The sequence below is a fragment of the Callithrix jacchus genome, chromosome 13 (genome assembly GCF_049354715.1).
Source record: "Callithrix jacchus isolate 240 chromosome 13, calJac240_pri, whole genome shotgun sequence".
Taxonomy (NCBI): domain Eukaryota; kingdom Metazoa; phylum Chordata; class Mammalia; order Primates; family Cebidae; genus Callithrix; species Callithrix jacchus.
Window position 1 is genome coordinate 28,498,905 of NC_133514.1, and position 18,882 is coordinate 28,517,786.

At 37.1% G+C, this 18,882-nt stretch overlaps 1 protein-coding gene and 1 long non-coding RNA gene across 7 annotated transcripts in view; one reads left to right on the plus strand and one right to left on the minus strand.

The window, feature by feature from the left end:
• Positions 1 to 18,882, plus strand: part of DLC1 (DLC1 Rho GTPase activating protein) — a 521,814-nt gene that overhangs the window by 299,410 nt on the left and 203,522 nt on the right. For 2 of the 6 annotated variants that reach the window (XM_078347426.1, XM_078347427.1), the window contains one exon: positions 133 to 990. The exons of the other annotated variants lie outside the window; for them this stretch is intronic. In XM_078347426.1, the coding sequence (XP_078203552.1) occupies positions 133 to 275 (143 nt within the window). In that variant the 3' untranslated portion in view covers positions 276 to 990. Of the gene's footprint in view, positions 1 to 132; positions 991 to 18,882 lie in introns of those variants that run through there. 6 annotated transcript variants of the gene reach the window in all.
• Positions 1 to 18,882, minus strand: part of LOC128929423 (uncharacterized) — a 176,560-nt gene that overhangs the window by 15,508 nt on the left and 142,170 nt on the right. The window lies entirely within an intron of this gene.

Here is an 18,882-nt window from a genome sequence, read left to right on the forward strand (position 1 = left end):
CACATTAGAGTTTGTCTGGAGGGGATGTTTGCTTTCTATGTCAGTGATCTTATTTTTGCTGCTAGATAGTTTTAATACAGAATTTTCCTAGTTTGTGTCCTTCAGTGAGCTAAACTTTTCTCTCATGTTTAGGCTATGTTTCATTTCTTCATTTTAATAATGTTGAAAAGTTTCCCCTCAGAATAAAGGGGAAACATGGAACTGGCATCATATGTCTGCTCAAGAGAAAAATTACTCAACAATGTACTAACATCATACGGATTAAAGCAGGTTAGTGCAAAAGCAATTGCAGTTTTGGCCATTGAAAGTAATGGCCAAATTGAATGGATTTAAAGTTTTAAATCTCCAGTATCTTAAATGGGTGTTCCCATGATTCCCTGCAATTTACACAATGTATATAACAGAACAAAGCTGTCTCCTATTCCAGAATGTCAGCAAGTTTTTTCACACCTGAAGAAAAAAATTAGGATGTGAGTTGTTGGCTGGTTGGGAGGGGAAACAAGGAAAGAAAATGACATCGCTGGAGGAGATAGGAAGGCAGAGAGTTATCTTTCTCCTCTTCCAGTTAAATGGCTTCAGTTTGACAGAGAGAAGCACTTCCTGCTGTCAAGCTTCTGAAATATTTGGTAAAGTTATTTATTTATTTATTTATTTATTTATTTATTTATTTATTTATTTATTTATTTGAGATGGAGTCCCATTCTGTCACCCATGCTGGAGTGCAGTGGTGCGATCTTGGCTCACTGCAACCTCCGCCTCCCAGGTTGAATCAATTCTCCTGCCACAGCCTCCTAAGTAGCTGGGTTTATAGGCATGTGCCACCATGCCCAGACAACTTTCATATTTTTAGTAGAGACAGGGTTTCGCCATGTTGGCCGGGCTGGTCTCGAACTCTTGAGCTCAGGTGATTTGCCTGCCTCATCCTCCCAAAGTGCTGGGATTATAGGCATGAGCCAACCACACCTGGCTTGAAAATATTTTTAAAACAAAGAATTAATTAAATAGAGAACATAAATATAATGTAACCACTACTTTTTACCATAATCCTGGAAATTTTCCTCCTTAAACTCAATAATTTTTTTAAATGATATTAACTGTCCTTCCTTATTTAATCTTTTTGAGTCTTTTCTATATGGATGAGGCACACATTAAGAGTTGAGAGATTAAATTTGCAGAGGTTTCATAAGATGACATATATGACCACCACAGGCCCCTGGCACCTGGATGCCCCATCTCAGATACTTAGCAACTCAGGATGGACTGATTTGAGCAAAACCTGTCTTCTCCTCTTTATGAAAATATTAGAGTGATTAGAATTTACTCCAGAATGAATTTTTATTTAGATTTTTGGAGAATATGCTGACATATTTAGGATAAAATATAATTTTTTGATGATTTAAGAAAGAAATAATGTTTTTTCAAGGCAGTGAATTTACCTGTCAAGACAGATGCTCATGTTTTAATATTTTATGAATCATGGCAACAAATATAACAATTCAAAAGCGAATGTGATTTATTTCAAAAGTTTTAGGTACCATAACACTCTAAGCAATCTAATTCTTGTATTTCTAAACTGTATTATTTGAAACATTAGAAATATTTTGAGTGTTCTATATACCAATGTAAATCTTGTTTATTTCATCTTTATGGATCTCTGTTGGTAAGCTTCCACTAGATAGAAGAACGGCCATCAAGGCAGAAGAGCCACTCAATCTTCTTGGGGTTAATTAAGCCTTAAATAGGATTAAGCTTCATAACCACCCCTAAGGCCTGCCATTCTTTTTTTCTATCTTTCTAAATGAATGTAGCCTATTGTTCTTTATTAAGAAAGTCTATTTTTAATCTCTGTGACCTCTCATCCAAGCTAACTGGAACCAACTCTACCAGGCTTTGTGAAGCTCTGAACGAAATCATGTGGGGCACATTCCATTAATCATCCTTGAATTGCAGTTGTGTCATTGCTGTGTGTGTGCTGTAAGTAGCTATCTTCTATTCTGATCCAGGCTTCCATGATAATGTAGCCCAGTGGGATCAGTTCTGCTGCTTGTCTCCTTCCCTGTGATGACAAAAATCTTCAAAGGGAGGGAAGTTTGAAACAGCCTTTTATGGATTCAGTCATTCCACAAATACTGAACAGCAGCATGTGCTAGGCATCATATTAGGTTCTACTGAGGAAGCAGTCATGAATAAGGCATGGTCTCTGCCCTGTAGGAACTCAAACTCTAGTTGGAGGATATCCCATCAAGCAGGCATCCCTCCTTCTCCTCTTTTCAATTGAGAATTTCTTATCCCTGCTTATTCAAAAAGCTTCCCAGGCAAGGAGTCAAATCAAAATATTGTCTTCAGGAAACTCTGGATGAGAATGTGCCTTCTTAGGATCTGAGACAGAATAATAATATAATTAGAGCACAGAACATAGAAAAATACTATAGTTATTTTCTTTGATTTTTCTTTTTCTTCATTTTGTTTGTTGGTTGCTCAAACCATAGCTACCGTAGAATCCCTTCTACCTCTCTACTTTCATCTTCTGCCTAGATCTGCAGCATACAACTGGCACCTGATGATAGCTAGAGGCAGAGAGCTAGAGTGAAAGATGGCTCATTCAGAAAAAAAAACGAGGAGCATCTTTTTTTGAGACGGAGTTTTGCTTTTGTTGCCCAGGCTGGAGTGTAATGGCACCATCTCAACTCATTGCAACCTCCACCTCCTGAGTTCAAGCAATTCTGCCTCAGCTTCCCAAGTAGCTGGGATTACAGGTGCCTACCACCATGCCCAGCTAATGTTTTTTGTATTTTTAGTAGAGACAGGTTTCACCAAGTTGGCCAGGCTGTTCTTGAACTCCTGGCCTCAAATGATCCACCCACATCAGCCTCCCAAAGTGCTGTGATTACAGGCATGAGCTACCATGCCCGGCCACATCTTTTTTTTTTTTTCATCCTAAATGAAAATAGTTTCATTTAATCCCATGGGGAAGAAATATATCTACCCTTATGACTTAGAATGTATTCTCTCTGCCGGGTGTGGTGGCTCATGCATGTAATCCCAGCACTTTCGGAAGCCAAGGCAGGTGGATCACCTGAAGTCAGGAGTTCAAGACCAGCCTGACCAATATGATGAAACCCCATCTCTACTAAAAATACAAAAATTAGCTGGATCATGGTGTCATGGGCCTGTAATCCCAGCTACTCGGGATGCTGAGGCAGGAGAATTACCTGAACCCAAGGGGCGGAGGTTGCAGTGAGCAAATATCACACCATTGCACTCCAGCCTGGGCGACAAAAGCAAAACTCCATCTCAAAAAGAAAAAAAAAGTGTTCTCTCTTGGAAAAGTAGAACTGCATTTTAGTCACTAAAATGGCACTTTGAGCAAAAAAAAAAAAAAAAAAAAAAAATTAAATAAGAAAATTTTTTAAAATGGCGCTTTGAGCATATTTGAAAACTATTAATATAGAGTAATATGAAATCTCTCATTCTAAAATCAAATCAAAAAACCCCACACAAATTTTCAGGCTACACAGCAGCACATGCAAAACAAACCATTATCACTAGCCAAAATGGCTTTTTTAAAAGTAGTTTCTTTTTTTTTTTTTTAATTCAAGGGGTACAAGTGCAGGTTTGTTGAATGGGTATATTGCTTGATGCAGAGGTTTGGGGTCCAGCTAACCCTGTCACTCAAGTAGTGAGCATTAGGACATAATAGGTTGTTTTTATCCACTGTCCTGAAAATCCTACTTGCTTCATTAGATCCAACAATAATGTCACTTCCTTAGTGACTTATTTCCCAGGCAGAGCTAATCATAGAGCTTATTTTGTGCTCCTAAAATGCTATATCTTTTCTGTTATAGTTTTATTATCTTGCTTAGCTATGTGTCTTCTCTAGATTACAAATATTGTCTGTATGTGTTCTGCAATTAAAATGGCTGTTAAAACATCTGTAAAATATGTCTTCATCAATAAATTGTAATTATAAAAATGCTCTGGCTTCAATCTTACAGACTTAGAGTTAATATGATTCTAAAACTTTTTATTTAACCTTTTCCATTACTCCTACTACTCCATACAACGACAAAATATGTCAGCCAGGTCATGAATTAATGGTAGTTTTTTGGGGATCTGTGCCACACAAATGTGTAAAGGGGGCCATTGAAAAAGATGACTTACAGCCTGACTTTGGTTGCATTCCTTGGTCATTTTTCTCAGAATGTTTATTCTCCTGCCTGGAAGTTATTTGGTTGGCCATAAAATGTTAAAAATCAAGATAATGAATAATTATAGCCTGAAATCCTTATGAAAGATAGCTTTCAGAAGCATATACCAGAGTCATGGTCTCTTCAAACTATGTGTTGTGGCTGTAAGGCAGAAAATAGAAATCAAACACTTCTTTGTGGTAAATGTGTAAGGGAAAAAAATCAGAATTTTCATAATTTCATTCCAACCTCCTTGTAAACATACTAAACAGCAAAGCCCAGACTTGATGCATTTTGGTGTTAATTTTTTTGGCTATTTTTGATCCCTGAGAAAGAAATACAGATGAACAACAACAATAAAAACCTAAAATGGAAAGACACTTCTACCTTTTCAAGTCCAATCATCACTGCTTGGATTCAGAGAATGATTAATGTGATATATCCACTCTGAGCCATGCTCTAAGATCTACAAATCCAAAGAGATTTGCTGAAAAATAGGACTGTTGTATTTCAGACTTCTCTTTGGAAAGATTCTGCCCGATTTTGTGTCTTCATTTTAGTATGGATCTGACTGGTTTTATTGCTGTCTTTCCCACTAGGCTGTGAACACCTTAAAGACAGAATTTGTTTCATTCAGCTCAGTACTCCCAATGCCTGGTATTATTGTAAAACTCAGCAAATATTTTGCTCTATATGAATGATACTCCCAGAGCCAAATGTAGTCTTATCTTTCTATTCTGAATGACGCTCTTGTAACAGCAAAGACCCCCAGCTGTTTTACAGGGTTTAGCAAGATGTGAAAATTGTCTTTATCTGGCCAGCCTGGGCCTTGACCAACATTCCAAATTCTTTATTCTCTTTCACTCTCAGAAAGTAAATTTCATTATTTTTACACTAATAGCTTATAAATACTTGCTTCACTTTTTTTTTTTAAGTATTAAGGTCTCTGCTTGCCTGCTTCTTTATGAGGAAAGAATTTAGGGTATGCCCACACATAACTTCTCAGTGTTTCTAAAACCTAATGTAAACTAACCCATGAAAAGTTGGCTGTGGTTGACCGGGCTGTTGAAAGAAAACACATTAGCTTTCAGGTATCAAGGAATTCATGAAAAATATAAGTAATCTATTCTTAAATGCCCCAGATCTTGAACTTAGAGAGGATTTTAAAACACAGATAATTTTCCAAGTATTTCTTAATTTTCTGTTGGTATTTTTGCTATTGCTAAGTAGGTGAGATAAATCTACTATGTTACCAAAACCAATAGAAACTGTTTTCTTTTCCTCTCAATTATATTTTAAGCAACACAGGTATATGATAATTTCTTTTTTAACACGTTCCAATTCAGATGTTTCCTCCCACATTTGGAGTGGTCTTCCCAGGTCTCCGCAGCTGAAGGTAGCACTTCACTGGGATATTTATTAAGATATTTCATGTTTTCTATGATGCATTTCTGTTCATGAATTTTATGCTGTATCAGGCTACGAGCTCCTTGAAGGCAGAAACTTCCTGTTTCATTTTTTGTCACCCAGCATGCAATGTGGTATCTTGCACAGAGGAGGTGCTCAAAAAATAGTTTTAAAACAATCTGTTTATTTGGCAGATGAAGCAACTCATGCAGACATTCAGATAATCTCAGGTCTATCCATGCCTGGGATTTTTCACAATATTTGATGAACTTTTAATTTATTCCTTCAAAATGTCTTATGTATATTTTGCTCCTCCCATTATCTCTTGAAAAGAATGGCTATCAGCTTCATGAAGAGATGACTATGAACTGCCAGTATGGGCCAATAAGACAGCTTTGTAGTTCAGTTCTTGAATTGCCATTAACTTTTATCAGTAGAAAAATTAATTTCTCATTTTCAATCTTCTCTAAAGAAAGACAATTTACGAAAAGGCCCTTTGAATCAGTTTTATCAAGAAAGGAACTAAAGATCTTCCATTTAGTTCAAAATCTAGCTGAGCATGATGGCTTTCACCTGTAATTCCAACACTTTGGGAGGCCAAGGCAGGCAAATCACTTGAGGTCAGGAGTTTGATACCAGCTTGACCAACATGGTGAAACCCCATCTCTACTAAAAATACAAAAATTAGCTGGGCACGATGACACACTCTGTGATCCCAGCTACTCAGGAGGCTGAGGCACAAGAATTGCTTGAACATGGGAGGTGGCAGAGGTTGCAGTGAGCTGAGATTGCCCCACTGCACTCCAGCCTGGGCAACAGAGTGAGATTCTGTCTCAAAAAAAAAAAAAAAAAATCTTATCTGATCATCTATGTCATTAAATTTTTACCTGCAGAGAGTTTCCAGTGTACAGTTTGCAGTTTAGTTACCTTTACTGATAATATGAATATATACACAAAGATGTACTCACAAGAAAATTGTTGATCCTAGTTTCTTTAGAGAGGCGCATTTACTTTGGAAAGTTACATGTAACAAGGTATTACTTTGACCTCCCTGAGGTATAAAATGACTTACAATTCTGCTGACATCACTATACTTCTTGTATTGACCCTCCATTGGCTTAAAGCACTTCTGTAGGCAAGTTTAACATCTTTTTTATTTTAGGCAGAGTTTGACTCTGCCACCCAGGCTGGAGTGCAGTGGTGCAATCTCAGTTCACTACAACCTCTGCCTCCCAGGTTTGAGCAATTCTGCCTCTGCCTCCCAAGCAGCTGGAATTACAGGCATATGCCACCATGCCCAGCTAATTTTTATACTTTTACTAGAGACAGGGTTTCACCTTCTTGGCCAAGCTAGTCTCAAAATCTCGAACGCAGGTGATCCATTTGCCTCAGTCTCCCAAAGTGCTGGGATTACATGCATGAGCCACCGTGCCTGGCCTCAATATCTCTTTCAATGGATACCATAGACATTTCTATTATAAAATGAAGACATAATTTTTTAGATGTGTTTTATGAAAGTGGGAAACATTAAAGAGTTATTAACAACATAATGAATTCACCAATGCCCAAAAAACTGCTGGTGCCCATCTTGTTGTCTGCAGGCTGTGCAGAAAACTATCTAATTCAGGAGAAGTGTGGATCATGGATTTAAGAAACTATTTTGTCTTGACTGTTGTAATGAGTTCTTAAAGTTCTACTTAACCAAAATGATCACTAAAGAGTCCTGATGCACACGCAGTAGGGTATTATATTTGTTTTTAAAATTTCCCAACAACAATCCTGTCCCATTCCTGTGACTCACACCTGATAATACTATAAACTTCTTATTAATATAAATGTTAAATCAGTTCTTTTCTATGGATTTAAAGAAATAGATAAATGGGAAAAATAACAGTATAGTCAATCACTTTTTAAAATGTTCCCTTTCTCTTCAAGTCTGTGATCTTCTTAGATATATTTATCTAAGTATCTTCCCCACTGAGATGTGATTTCCTAAAAGGCAGACATCTTCCCTTCACCCCTGTAATGCCAGCCTATTAACAGATGTTTTGGTTGAAGTTTGTGTAATGAATGGCTGAATTGATAATAATAATAACCAGAATTTACTCTGTGCCTGCACTTTCCCAAGCACTTTATAGATGTGAACTCAGTTAATCCCCTAGTGACCCCATGCGGTAGGTGTTATTGTTATCTACATTATACAGGTGAAGAACCTGAGACTCAGAGAGGCTTCCTAAGATACCCAAAGTCACACTACAGCCCAATCAAGATTCAAAGCCAGCAATGCAGACAACAGTGCATGCTCTTAGCCGCTATACTATATGTAGTGTTTAAATGTCAAGACTTTTCAGGCTGATGAATAAATTATTTCCATAATCTGGCCTTACCCTTCCTTTCCACCCTTATTTTCCAACCTCTTCTAGCACACACCTTCCGCTGTAGCCATGGTAACAACCTCACTTTTTCCTCAAGTTGCTTCTACATAACTTGACCTTTGCTCCTCCTGTTTCCCTTCCAGAAATTATCTACTCCGTCCCCCAGTGACTCGTTCGTGTCCTGGCTTAACCGTGAAGTCTTCTATGATAACCGCTGCTCACATTAATTTCATACTTTCTGATATGATACAACTACAGCACATAGAGTCTGAACTGGTCGTTGTCATACTTGATCACTGATGGACTGTCATCATCCTTTGAGGGTTCCATTTATCTCAGCAATGCTTCCCGACAGCTTTTAATCTTTTAAAACATCATGTAGCACAGTACGGTGCACCTAAAAGATGCTTATTTCGTTAATAATTAGGCTTTATTTTTAGAGCAATTTTAAGTTCACAGCAAAACTAACCAGAAAGTATAGTTCAAATTGTATATTCCGGTAAAGCGAAACCATGGAAACAATAAAAAGATTGGTGGTGGCCAGTGGTTTGCGGAAACAGAGGAATGAATGGACAGAGCACAGGGGGCTTTCCGCGTAAACTGTTCTGTATGATATATTATATTAACAGTACAGTATTTGTTTTACTCCACAAAACCTTGCTAGAACTTGATATATCCTGACTGTTCAATAAAATTGTAATTTTTCACATTACCCTTTTAGGCTACAGAACTGCATTATTTTCTAATTACATGGGAGCCCAGGAAACATCTTCCAACCCATCTCTTTCAGACTCACTCATAAATCAGTGCCATCGTAGCTTACATTTTTAAGATTTGTGAATTTTCTTTTTCCCCTTGACTAAATAAATTATCTCCCTTTTTAAATCACTTTTTAATCTGAACATGTCATTGGCTATTTATTTTTAATTAATTTATTGTTTTAGAGACAGGTTCACATCCTGTTTCCTACGCTGGAATGCAATGAGTGGTGCAGTCATGTCTCACTGCAACCTAGAATTCCTGGGCTTAAGCGACCTTCCTGCCTCAGCCTCCCCAGAAGCTGGGACTACAGGCATGCACCAACGTGACTAATTTTTTTTAATATAAAGACAGGATCTCACCATATTTTCTAGGCTGTCTCAAACTCCTGGCTCTAAGAGCCTCCTCCCAACTCAGCCTCCCAAAGTGCCGGGATTACAGGTGTAAGACACCATGACTGCCTGCAATTTGGTTTTTAATTGGCATTGTAATTTGTTTGGGTCATGTGCTACTGCCCTTAACAATTTGATATTTTCAATAGACTATATTAGTATTGCCTCATTCCATTTAATCACCGTTAGTAAGATATTAAATGGTGATAGCTAACATTGTACAACCAAAAGAGGAAAGAATATAAATTTTAAAAAGGTAAATTTATTTATGTATATATAAACACGTTTATACACGTATATATTTACTATATTAATATATACGTGTATAAACGTGTTTATTTTAAAAGGAATACAAAAACAGAAAAAAAGCGAGACACAATTGATACATTTTTTAAAATAAAAAATCTTCAAGAGAAGAGAATGTCAGAATTCTATTAGACTTAACCTTAATTCTATCACTTAGCACTTTTCTATTTAAAAAAATACACTTGTATATAGGATGTGGGGGGCACATCCATGATTTTTTTAAATTATTATTTCTAAGGTCTCTGATAGCTATATCCCAGATGCAATGATGAACACAATAACGTCCATCTACACAAAACAAAGACAGGCCAGGTTACCCGAAGGGGGACATTAAGGTTTTCTTATTTTATGACTTTAGTAAAATGGAGAGTTGGCTTATTATATCCAGAAAACATGCATTATTTTATATAATTTTCAAGCACCAAAATTTAGGACCTTATAAAACAGTGACCTGGGTCTAACTTGTGACCTTGACTCTGAGATGGTACTCGTCGTTCCACAGCTAATCAGGAGCCATTCTCCCAGATGGTCCATGACAATAGAACATAAACAGAGCAGAGACCTCTCATCCCCAACTGCAGGGAGCAGCCTGGCCTTTCTATGATGTGGACAAGAGGACTGTGGGGTGGAGACACACTCAAAGTGTCCTTCCAAAAGGAGGTATTCCAACAGTCATACAAGTATCTTCAGGTATTCCAACAGCATTCCCATTTATAATGGAAGCCAGCTTAAAAAAAAAAAGAAACAAAGGAAAGAAAACAGCTGGGGATCGTAGATATCAAGACATTTTCCCGAAGAAAACAAAATGTAAAATTTCAGCAAAGTAGGTTTAGATTACAGACAGAAGATAGAAAAAAAAAAACTGCATTTTTTATTTGTCTGTTTCCTGGTAGAACCTGAGTGAGGCAAACTAACTGCACTAATGTGTAGAAAGAATTACACATCTGGGCCGGGCGCGGTGGCTCACACCTATAATCCCAGCACTTTGGGAGGCCGAGGCAGGTGGATCACGAGGTCAAGAGATCGAGACCATCCTGGTCAACATGCTGAAACCCCGTCCCTACTAAAAATACAAAAATTAGCTGGGCATGGTGGCGCAGCCTGTAGTCCCAGCTACTCGGGAGGCTGAGGTAGGAGAATTGCTTGAACCCAGGAGGTGGAGGTTGCAGTGAGCCGAGATGGCACCATTGCACTCCAGCCTGGGTAGCAAGAGGGAAACTTCATCTCAAAAAAAAAAAGAAAAAATTACACATCTGGAAAACCTTTACTTTGTCTTTTCAGCCTCTTGCTCTGTCTCTAATATTTCCCTTGACTTCAGCTTACCTTGCTTTTGTTTTCTTTAGTGAAATTATTTAACCCTTACGGCTTTCAGGTTTGGTCTGTTTTTTTCAGGCTGATTTGGTTTTTAAGTGGAAGAGAATACTGCATAACATTTTTGTGATTTTCTGGAACGTACCTAGAATATATCTTATTTATATTTATTACCGTCCATGTCACCATATTATTTACTTACTACTATGTAAGTGACGTGGATCGTAATGAGTATAAATATCTGATCAATTCTATGGAATTATATTTTAGAAATACCTTAAGTAGACAGTGCTTTGATTTTCATTTTAGTAGCTCTAATATTGGTCTTTCTCTTCCCATTCAAGAGTTTTATTTTGTCTCAAGTAATATAAGTTAATATCACGGAGCAGTAGAAATAAATTTACATATTAGTATCATAGTACTGAAATCATATATAATTAAGAAAAAATATTTACTGTCCAAACATGATCTCACTGAATTCTCTGCTATAAGCCTTAGGTAAATTAGATGGCATTGATAATTGAGTTTTCTTTTTCTCTGTCTTTACCCTTTCTCTTGGGAATCTCACCCAACTAAAGATATGTCTGCACATGGCCGGGTGCAGTGGCTCATGCCGGTAATCCTGGCACTTTGGGAAGCTGAAGCACACAGATCACTGGAGGCCAGGAGTTTGAGACCAGCCTGGCCCACATGGTGAAACTTCATTTCTACTAAAAATACAAAAAATTAGCTGAGCGTGGTGGCACATACTTGTAATCGCAGCTACTTGGGAGGCTGAGGCAGGAGAATACTTGAACCCAGGAGGCAGAGGTTACAATGAGCTAAGATCATACCATTGCACTCCAGCCTGGGCAATAAGAGTGAAACTCCATCTCAAGAAAAAGAAAGACATGTCTGCACAATCTCCAGCTCTGGACACTCTCCCAAGCTACACATCTCATTCCAGTGGCCCCCTAGTGCCCTCACAGGAATGCTCATGTTCTCCATAATCTGCTCTTCCCACCTCAGTGTTTTTGCTAATACTGTTACCTTCTCCTAAAATTTCCTTTTATATCATCTCCAGATTTCCATATGTACTTTGTCTTTGAAGATTTCCAGGATATCCACTATTCAGCAATTGGCACTTTTTCCCCAAACACTCCAGTATTATATCTGAACTTCTTATAAGGCTGTTATGTTTTTATGCCCTTTGTTATTATTAAGACTTTTTTACCTATTATGTAATAAAAACCATGTCTGACTTATCTTTGCATTTCTTGCACATAAAAAACACTCACTAATTTTTTCAAAATTTAAAAAATTGGAAGAAAGGAAAATGGTGTTTTTAATTAAGGAAAAAGGCATATCCTTTAATGCACAGTTTGCTACAGTGTGCCCTATAATTTTCTAGAATACTTGTTTAAAAATTCAGATTCCTGGATGCCTCCAGGCCTGCTGAACCAAAATCTCTTAGGCTCAATAATCATAAATGTTAACATAGTCTCCAGGGGCTTCTTATGAACACTAAAGTTTGAAAACCACTAGTTGATGTCAGTGGAAATTTCCCATCTATTATTCTTCTTCCACATGTATTTCATTTCAATTGGTACTTCAAAGTTTGTACTACAAAACAACATCTTAAGGCTTAAGACATTATCATGGCACTGAATGACTACCAAAAAGTCACATTCACATTTTACTATAAATATAATCAAAAATATTTCTGAATATGTATTATTGCCATGCAATGCACTATATTCATAAAACTATTGAAGACACTACCTGTACAGAACTCATAGTCAAGGTAAAAGAAGAAATGACACAAAAATACAAAGTGCATTGAACAAACAAAATAATTAAACATATCCAGTGTCAACTGGTTGCACATATTTACCATTAGCCAACCTAACCTACTTATTATCCAGTCTCCCAAGGACAACAGCCTTTAAAGGTAATGAAAATAATTCTATATGCAGATAGGGTAGGAGAGAAAAAGAGGACGGAGCTGTGCAATGAGAAGCTGGGTGTCACATCACTCACATTTAATAAGTACATGTTTATTGGAACAAGGTTCTCATTTTATTTACAAATTTCTCTACAGTTATACACTCACTTCTCCTCCCCAGGGCTAAATTTTATTCACATATTGGAATAGCCTAGCAGTTGTTACCAAGCACTCACATAAAAGGAATTTTTTTCTGGTCACAGTGGCCCATGCCTGTAATCCCAACAATTTGGGAGACCCAGGAAGGAGGATTGCCTGAGGCCAGAAGTTCAAAATGAGTCTGGACAACATAGTGAGACCCCATCTCTAAAAAAACAATTTGAACAACTAGCTGGGCATAGTGACAAGTGTCTATAATCCCAGCTGCTCAGGAGGCTGAGGTAGGAGGATCACTTGAGGCCATGAGTTTCATACTAGCCTGGGCAAAATAGACACTCCATCTCTCTCTCTCTCTCTCTCTCTCTCTCTCTCTCTCTCTCTCTCTCTCTCTCTCTCTGTCTCTCACACACACACACACACACCTGTAGTCCTAGCTACTCTGGAGGCCGAGGCAGGAGGATAGCTTAAACCCAGGAGTTGGAGCTATGATTAGCCTGGGTGACAGAACTAAAAATAATAATAATAAAATAATAAAAGGAATTCTAAACTCTACGAGATGGAAGGTATTTGGGTGTGAAGGAATTATAGAGCACTGTGGAGTGGTAACTCTGGGAAGCCAGACGGCACAAGCACTAAATGCCTTAGGAAAAAAGAACAGGTCACACACACAGCACCTAATTTGCAATTTTGTAATTCCTAACATCGGCCCAAGTAACACTGTAAATATCATCGCCATATAAAAACTGATATAAATGACCATATAAATTGCTATTTAAAGACTGATAGAAACTTTAGTAAGTCCACAACCTTTAGCTTCCCCTAAGTGGAACCTACGATCCCTATGCTGGGTTAATCCAAGTTCTTCCAAATGTCAGCCCATACAAGTCTTCCCTACCCTCTTTCTTACTTCTTTCCTCCAGTAGAAAGTTTCAGGCCAGCAATACAGGGGGAGAGAGGCAGGAACTAGTGATGTTGATAGGTACTGCCTCTCCTGTTCAGTTGTCTCAGGATCTCCTTATTCTAGACCTTGATGGCACATCCTTTGAAGATGCTCATAGCCTGCTGAGCAAGATAAGCCATAACAGCTAAGTGGTAAGATACTCAAGAGTCTCTAGACATTTAGCTGAGGGGGGATAAAAACACTGAAATACTAGAAAGGAAGATCTGAGGCATTTCTACGCAAGGAAAATGGCAAAATTAGAAGAGTGGGAAATTCATGAGGCACTGTGATGCAAATGTGAAGCCCAGCCAGCTGGAGCCTAGCGTTTGTGTTTGGAAGGAGAGAAGACTGGAAAAATGGATGGGTCCAGACTCCAACAGGCCCCAAAGAGTGACTATAATTTTTACGAAGAAAATTAATTCTTATTAATCAGTTGCAGTTTTCAATATTCTTGTATCATGGGCAATCTAGTCTTGATGCCAGATGTGAACCACTCATTGTGTGTGAAATTCCAAAAATAGCTCTGTTTCCTTTGGAGGTTTGTTTTTCAATTTCCAACTGAAATATTAACAATGCTTACTACTGCTGCTTTTCCACATAAATAACAAAAATGAAAGATGTACAAATAACCATCAAGGATTTAATTCAGAGGCTGATTTCAAAACTTCACAAACCAGTGACCTCTTCTCTCCCTCCAGAGCTACTCTTATACTTTAAACTTGTACTTCAGAGTAGGGTTTTCGAAACTATTTTTGGTGATTGATTTCTTTAACCCATACCATTTTAAAATATAATGAAAATAAAGTATTAGAAAAATAAAATTGGAAAAGAAAATATAAAACAGAAGCCAAAGTTTTTATCATGAGATTCAACAGACATAAAATTAAGAAGGTTCTGAATCCTTCCTTTCCATTTCTCTGCTCGTCTCTGACCATCTCTCTAGACCCTGACCAGCCATACATTGAATTGGCCACACACTGATTAGTTTCAGAAGCCAGAAAGCCCAAGCCAGTAAGAAATGGGAGGGAAAGTTAGAGTCACAGCTTCTCATGTTTTTAGTTCAAGAGATTAGGAAATCAGGTTTCTTTGATTCCCGCCATGTTTCTTAAATGAATTAACGGAAGTCTCTCCCACCCCCATAGAAAAAAGGAATCTGTACAAAAGAAGCATTTGCTAAAAATCTCCACGGTCTTTTACCATCTGCATTTGTTCTTCAGTCTCTAGAGTGCTCAACCTTCACCTCAGATCCCCTCTTTGCTTTGAAGTTTGCAGACTGTCATCTCCTGTACAGTTTCAACTCATGCAAACAGATCATGATGTTCCATCTCCCACAATTCTAGTTTTCCTTTTATCAAGGGTTTTCTTCTTTCCCTTCTTCTCACTTGTCTTTAGCATTTTGTATGCCAATCAGAAGAGTAAGAGTTTCATTTTTTTCATATGTTTTTTTCCGTTTTTTCCTATTTCAAAACAGTGAAAAGTTTTTGGCTATCAGAAAGAATTCACATTCTTTTGCTGCTAATCTTAGCAAAATGCCTGTTCACTTTAATAAGTATTTTTTCAGGTTTAATAAGTATTTTTACATTGTGCGCCTTGAAAAGATTATCTGTCCATACAAACAACATATTCTCATATAATAATGCAATACAATAGAAACATCATAATTGAGTTGTTTTTATACTTTTATAATGAATAAATTGATACTACTAATAATTCAATATAAAATGACTCATGAAACCATTAAAATACATTTTATTATTGATACTCAAACTTTATTACAATAAAATTGAATCCAATTAACACAGCATGGGTACGTATGTACATACTCTAAAATTGAATCCAATTAACGCAGCATGGGTATGTATGTACATACTCTAAAATTGAATCCAATTAACGCAGCATGGGTATGTATGTACATACTCTAAAATTGAATCCAATTAACGCAGCATGGGTATGTATGTATATACTCTAAAATTGAATCCAATTAACGCAGCATGGGTATGTATGTACATGCTCCAAGCCAGTGATTATTGCCTAAATAGCAATTTTTTCTCCGGTGACAGAAAAACTACCTTCTCTCCATATCCCTATGAAGTCATGTATCTAATTTTCAGAGATTAAGGGTTCTGATGGTTTGCTTTGGTTAGATAATTTTTGTTGATATCAAAGTTTGAACACTGAGCTTCTTTCCCAATTCTATCACTTTTATATGTTCTGTAAAATGCTTATTCATAAATCTATCAATTTTTCAATTTGTTTCTATTTTGCTTTTTGATTTGTAGAAGTGCATTATTATAGATAATAACACTGTATTGCTCATTTACAGTACAAATACTTCCCCAGTTCATCGCTTTGCTTTTTGTCATTGCCCCTAAAAATTCTTTCATGTACCAAGTAGTTCACCCCATTCCATCCCACATTCACTCCATTCCCAGCCTCTGGTAAGCACCTAGCTGATCTCTGTCACTACAGCTTTGCTTTTTGTAGAATTATCTATAAGTGAAAAAAGGGATTTGTACAAACATATATTTTTATGCATCTTTAGTAATTCCCAGGAGTGGAATTCATTGGTAAGATACTTAACTTTATAAGAAACTTTCAAACTTTCAAACTGTTTACAAATTGCTTAAACCTTTTTACATTCCCACCAGCAATGTGTAAGAATTTCAGTTGTTCCACCTTCTCTCCAACACTTAGTATGGTCAGTATTTTTAAATTTTTTATGTAATGATATCTCAGTGTGGCTTTAATTTGCATTTCCCTAATGCTTGTGAGGTTGGGCATCTTTTCATGTCCTTATTGGCCATTCATATATCTTCTTTTGTGATGTATCAGTTCAAATCTTTTGCCCATTTGTTAAAATGTGTTTGGAAGAAGAAGGTCAGAGAACTTCTACAGGTCTTAGTTTTACTCCTACTCTGGTCTGTATTCCATTTAGAGTTAATGTTTGTTTTAGGTGTGAGGTAAAGCTCACAGGTTTTTTGGTTTTTGTTTTCCTTTTTCCATATGATTATCCAACTGCCCCAGCACCCCATTTGTTGATAACATATTTCAGGTAGATTATCTTCCCTCCATAGCTTACTTGAACACCATTATAAAAAATACCAACTGACCATATTGTGGATTTATTCCCAGAATCTTTATTCTGTTCCATTAGTCTTTGTTTCTATTGTTAAAACAATACCACCCTGTCTTGATTACCGTAGCTTTATAGTAAATCTTGGAATCAGGTAGTATAAATCTTTCAACATCACTCTTCATTTTCAAAATTGTTTTGGCTCCTTTAGGTCTTTTTTATTTCCATATAAATTAGCATCAACTTGTCAGTTAAACAAACAGACAAACAAAACAACCTGCTGGAATTTTTATTGGTTTTGTGTTGAATCTATAGTTTGAAAGAATTAACAACTTATCAATATTATCTTCAAATACATAAATGATACAACTCTATTTAGATTTTCTTCCATTTCTCTTAACAATATTTTGTAGTTTTCAGTGTACAATTTTTTGTACAAATATTTTATTGAATATATCTCTAAGTATTTCATATTTTTAATCATGCATGCTATTTTCTTGTTCTAACTATGAAATGTTCATTGCTAGCATATGAAAATACAATTGATTTTGTATATTAATCTTCAATCCTGTGATCTTGCTAAACTCACTCTTTACTTTTAATTGATCTGGCTAGAGATTAAGCAATTGTATTGATCTCTTCAAAGAACCAGGTTTTGTTCTTCTAAACTATTTGTTGACTTTTTTATTTCAGTGCTTTCTGTTGTTATCTTTATTTTTTTTTCTTTCTTCTGCTATCAGGTCCAAAGCCATCTTTATTTTAGGACAAATTTAGCCCTGCGACTGAGCCATGACACTTTGGGGATTCTATTCTAATGCCCCCTATATCATGAGATCTCTTCATATTCACTGGTTGGAACACAAACTAATGCCAGCCTTGTGTGACCTCCAGGAAGTGACTGCACTTCCACTGATTTCCAGGGTTTCTTTCCTAGCCTTGGAGAGTTCCTTCTCATGCTGGTACCAATTTGTATTCAGCCAAAGGCTTGGGAAGACCCCTCTGCACATCTCACTCTTTGTTCCGCTCCGTATTCTTTGATACTCTGCCCTATGAACTCTAGCTGCCTTCATTCCCCTAAACTCTGATCTCTGTCACCTCAAGACTGCTAGGCCAGGCTGAGTGCCTCATATCTGTAATCCCAGTACTTTGGGAGGTTGAGGTGGGAAGATCACTTGAGCCCATGAGTTTGAGACTACCATGGGCAATATAGGGAGACCTGATCTCTACAAAACATTAAAAAATTAGCTGGGCATAATGGTGTGCACCTGTAGTCCTGGTTACTCAAGAGGCTGCAGGGGGAGGACTACCTGAGGCCAGGATGCAGAAGTTGCAGTGAGCGGGGATTGCACCACTACACTCCAGGCTGGGCAACAGAGTGAGACAAAGGAAAGAAGAAAGAAAAAGGAAAATAAAAGAAAGAGAAGGAGGGAAGGAAGGAAGGAAGGAAGGAAGGAAGGAAGGAAGGAAGGAAGGAAGGAAGGAAGGAAGGGGGAGTGGGAGGGAAGGGAAAGGAAGGAAAAGTGGAAAAAGGAAAGAAGGAAAGAAAAGAAAGAAAGCTGTCAGATATGTTTGGATTTCCTCTCTTTACTCCGTGGCCCCATAATTGCCCATAGGCAGAGTTGGTGTTGGGACAATGGTCAGGCTTATCTATTTTTTTAAAACCTTCTCTCAGAGATTACAGTACTGCACAACTTATTGTACATTTTCTGGAAAAAAATGTGTTTTTGTTTTGTGTGTGTGTACCTGTGTGTATGTTTCAGTAGGATCCCTTCATACACAGAAGTCGACCTGCAAATACCTTTTTATAGAAACATTCAAGCTAGTTGATATTGTAGTGTTTTGAGTCTATCACAATATATAACATTTATTAATACTATGGTCAAAATAGTATAATCAACAGGTTATGTTAACATAGAGAAATATTTGGGTTCCTGTTTGGTCTGACTTTTAAATCATCCCTGAATTATACACTTGACTATATCAGGCATCCATTATCCAAAACTGTTTTTGATTTTATTGTTAGTGTAGGTATGTTGTTTGAGATGGCTG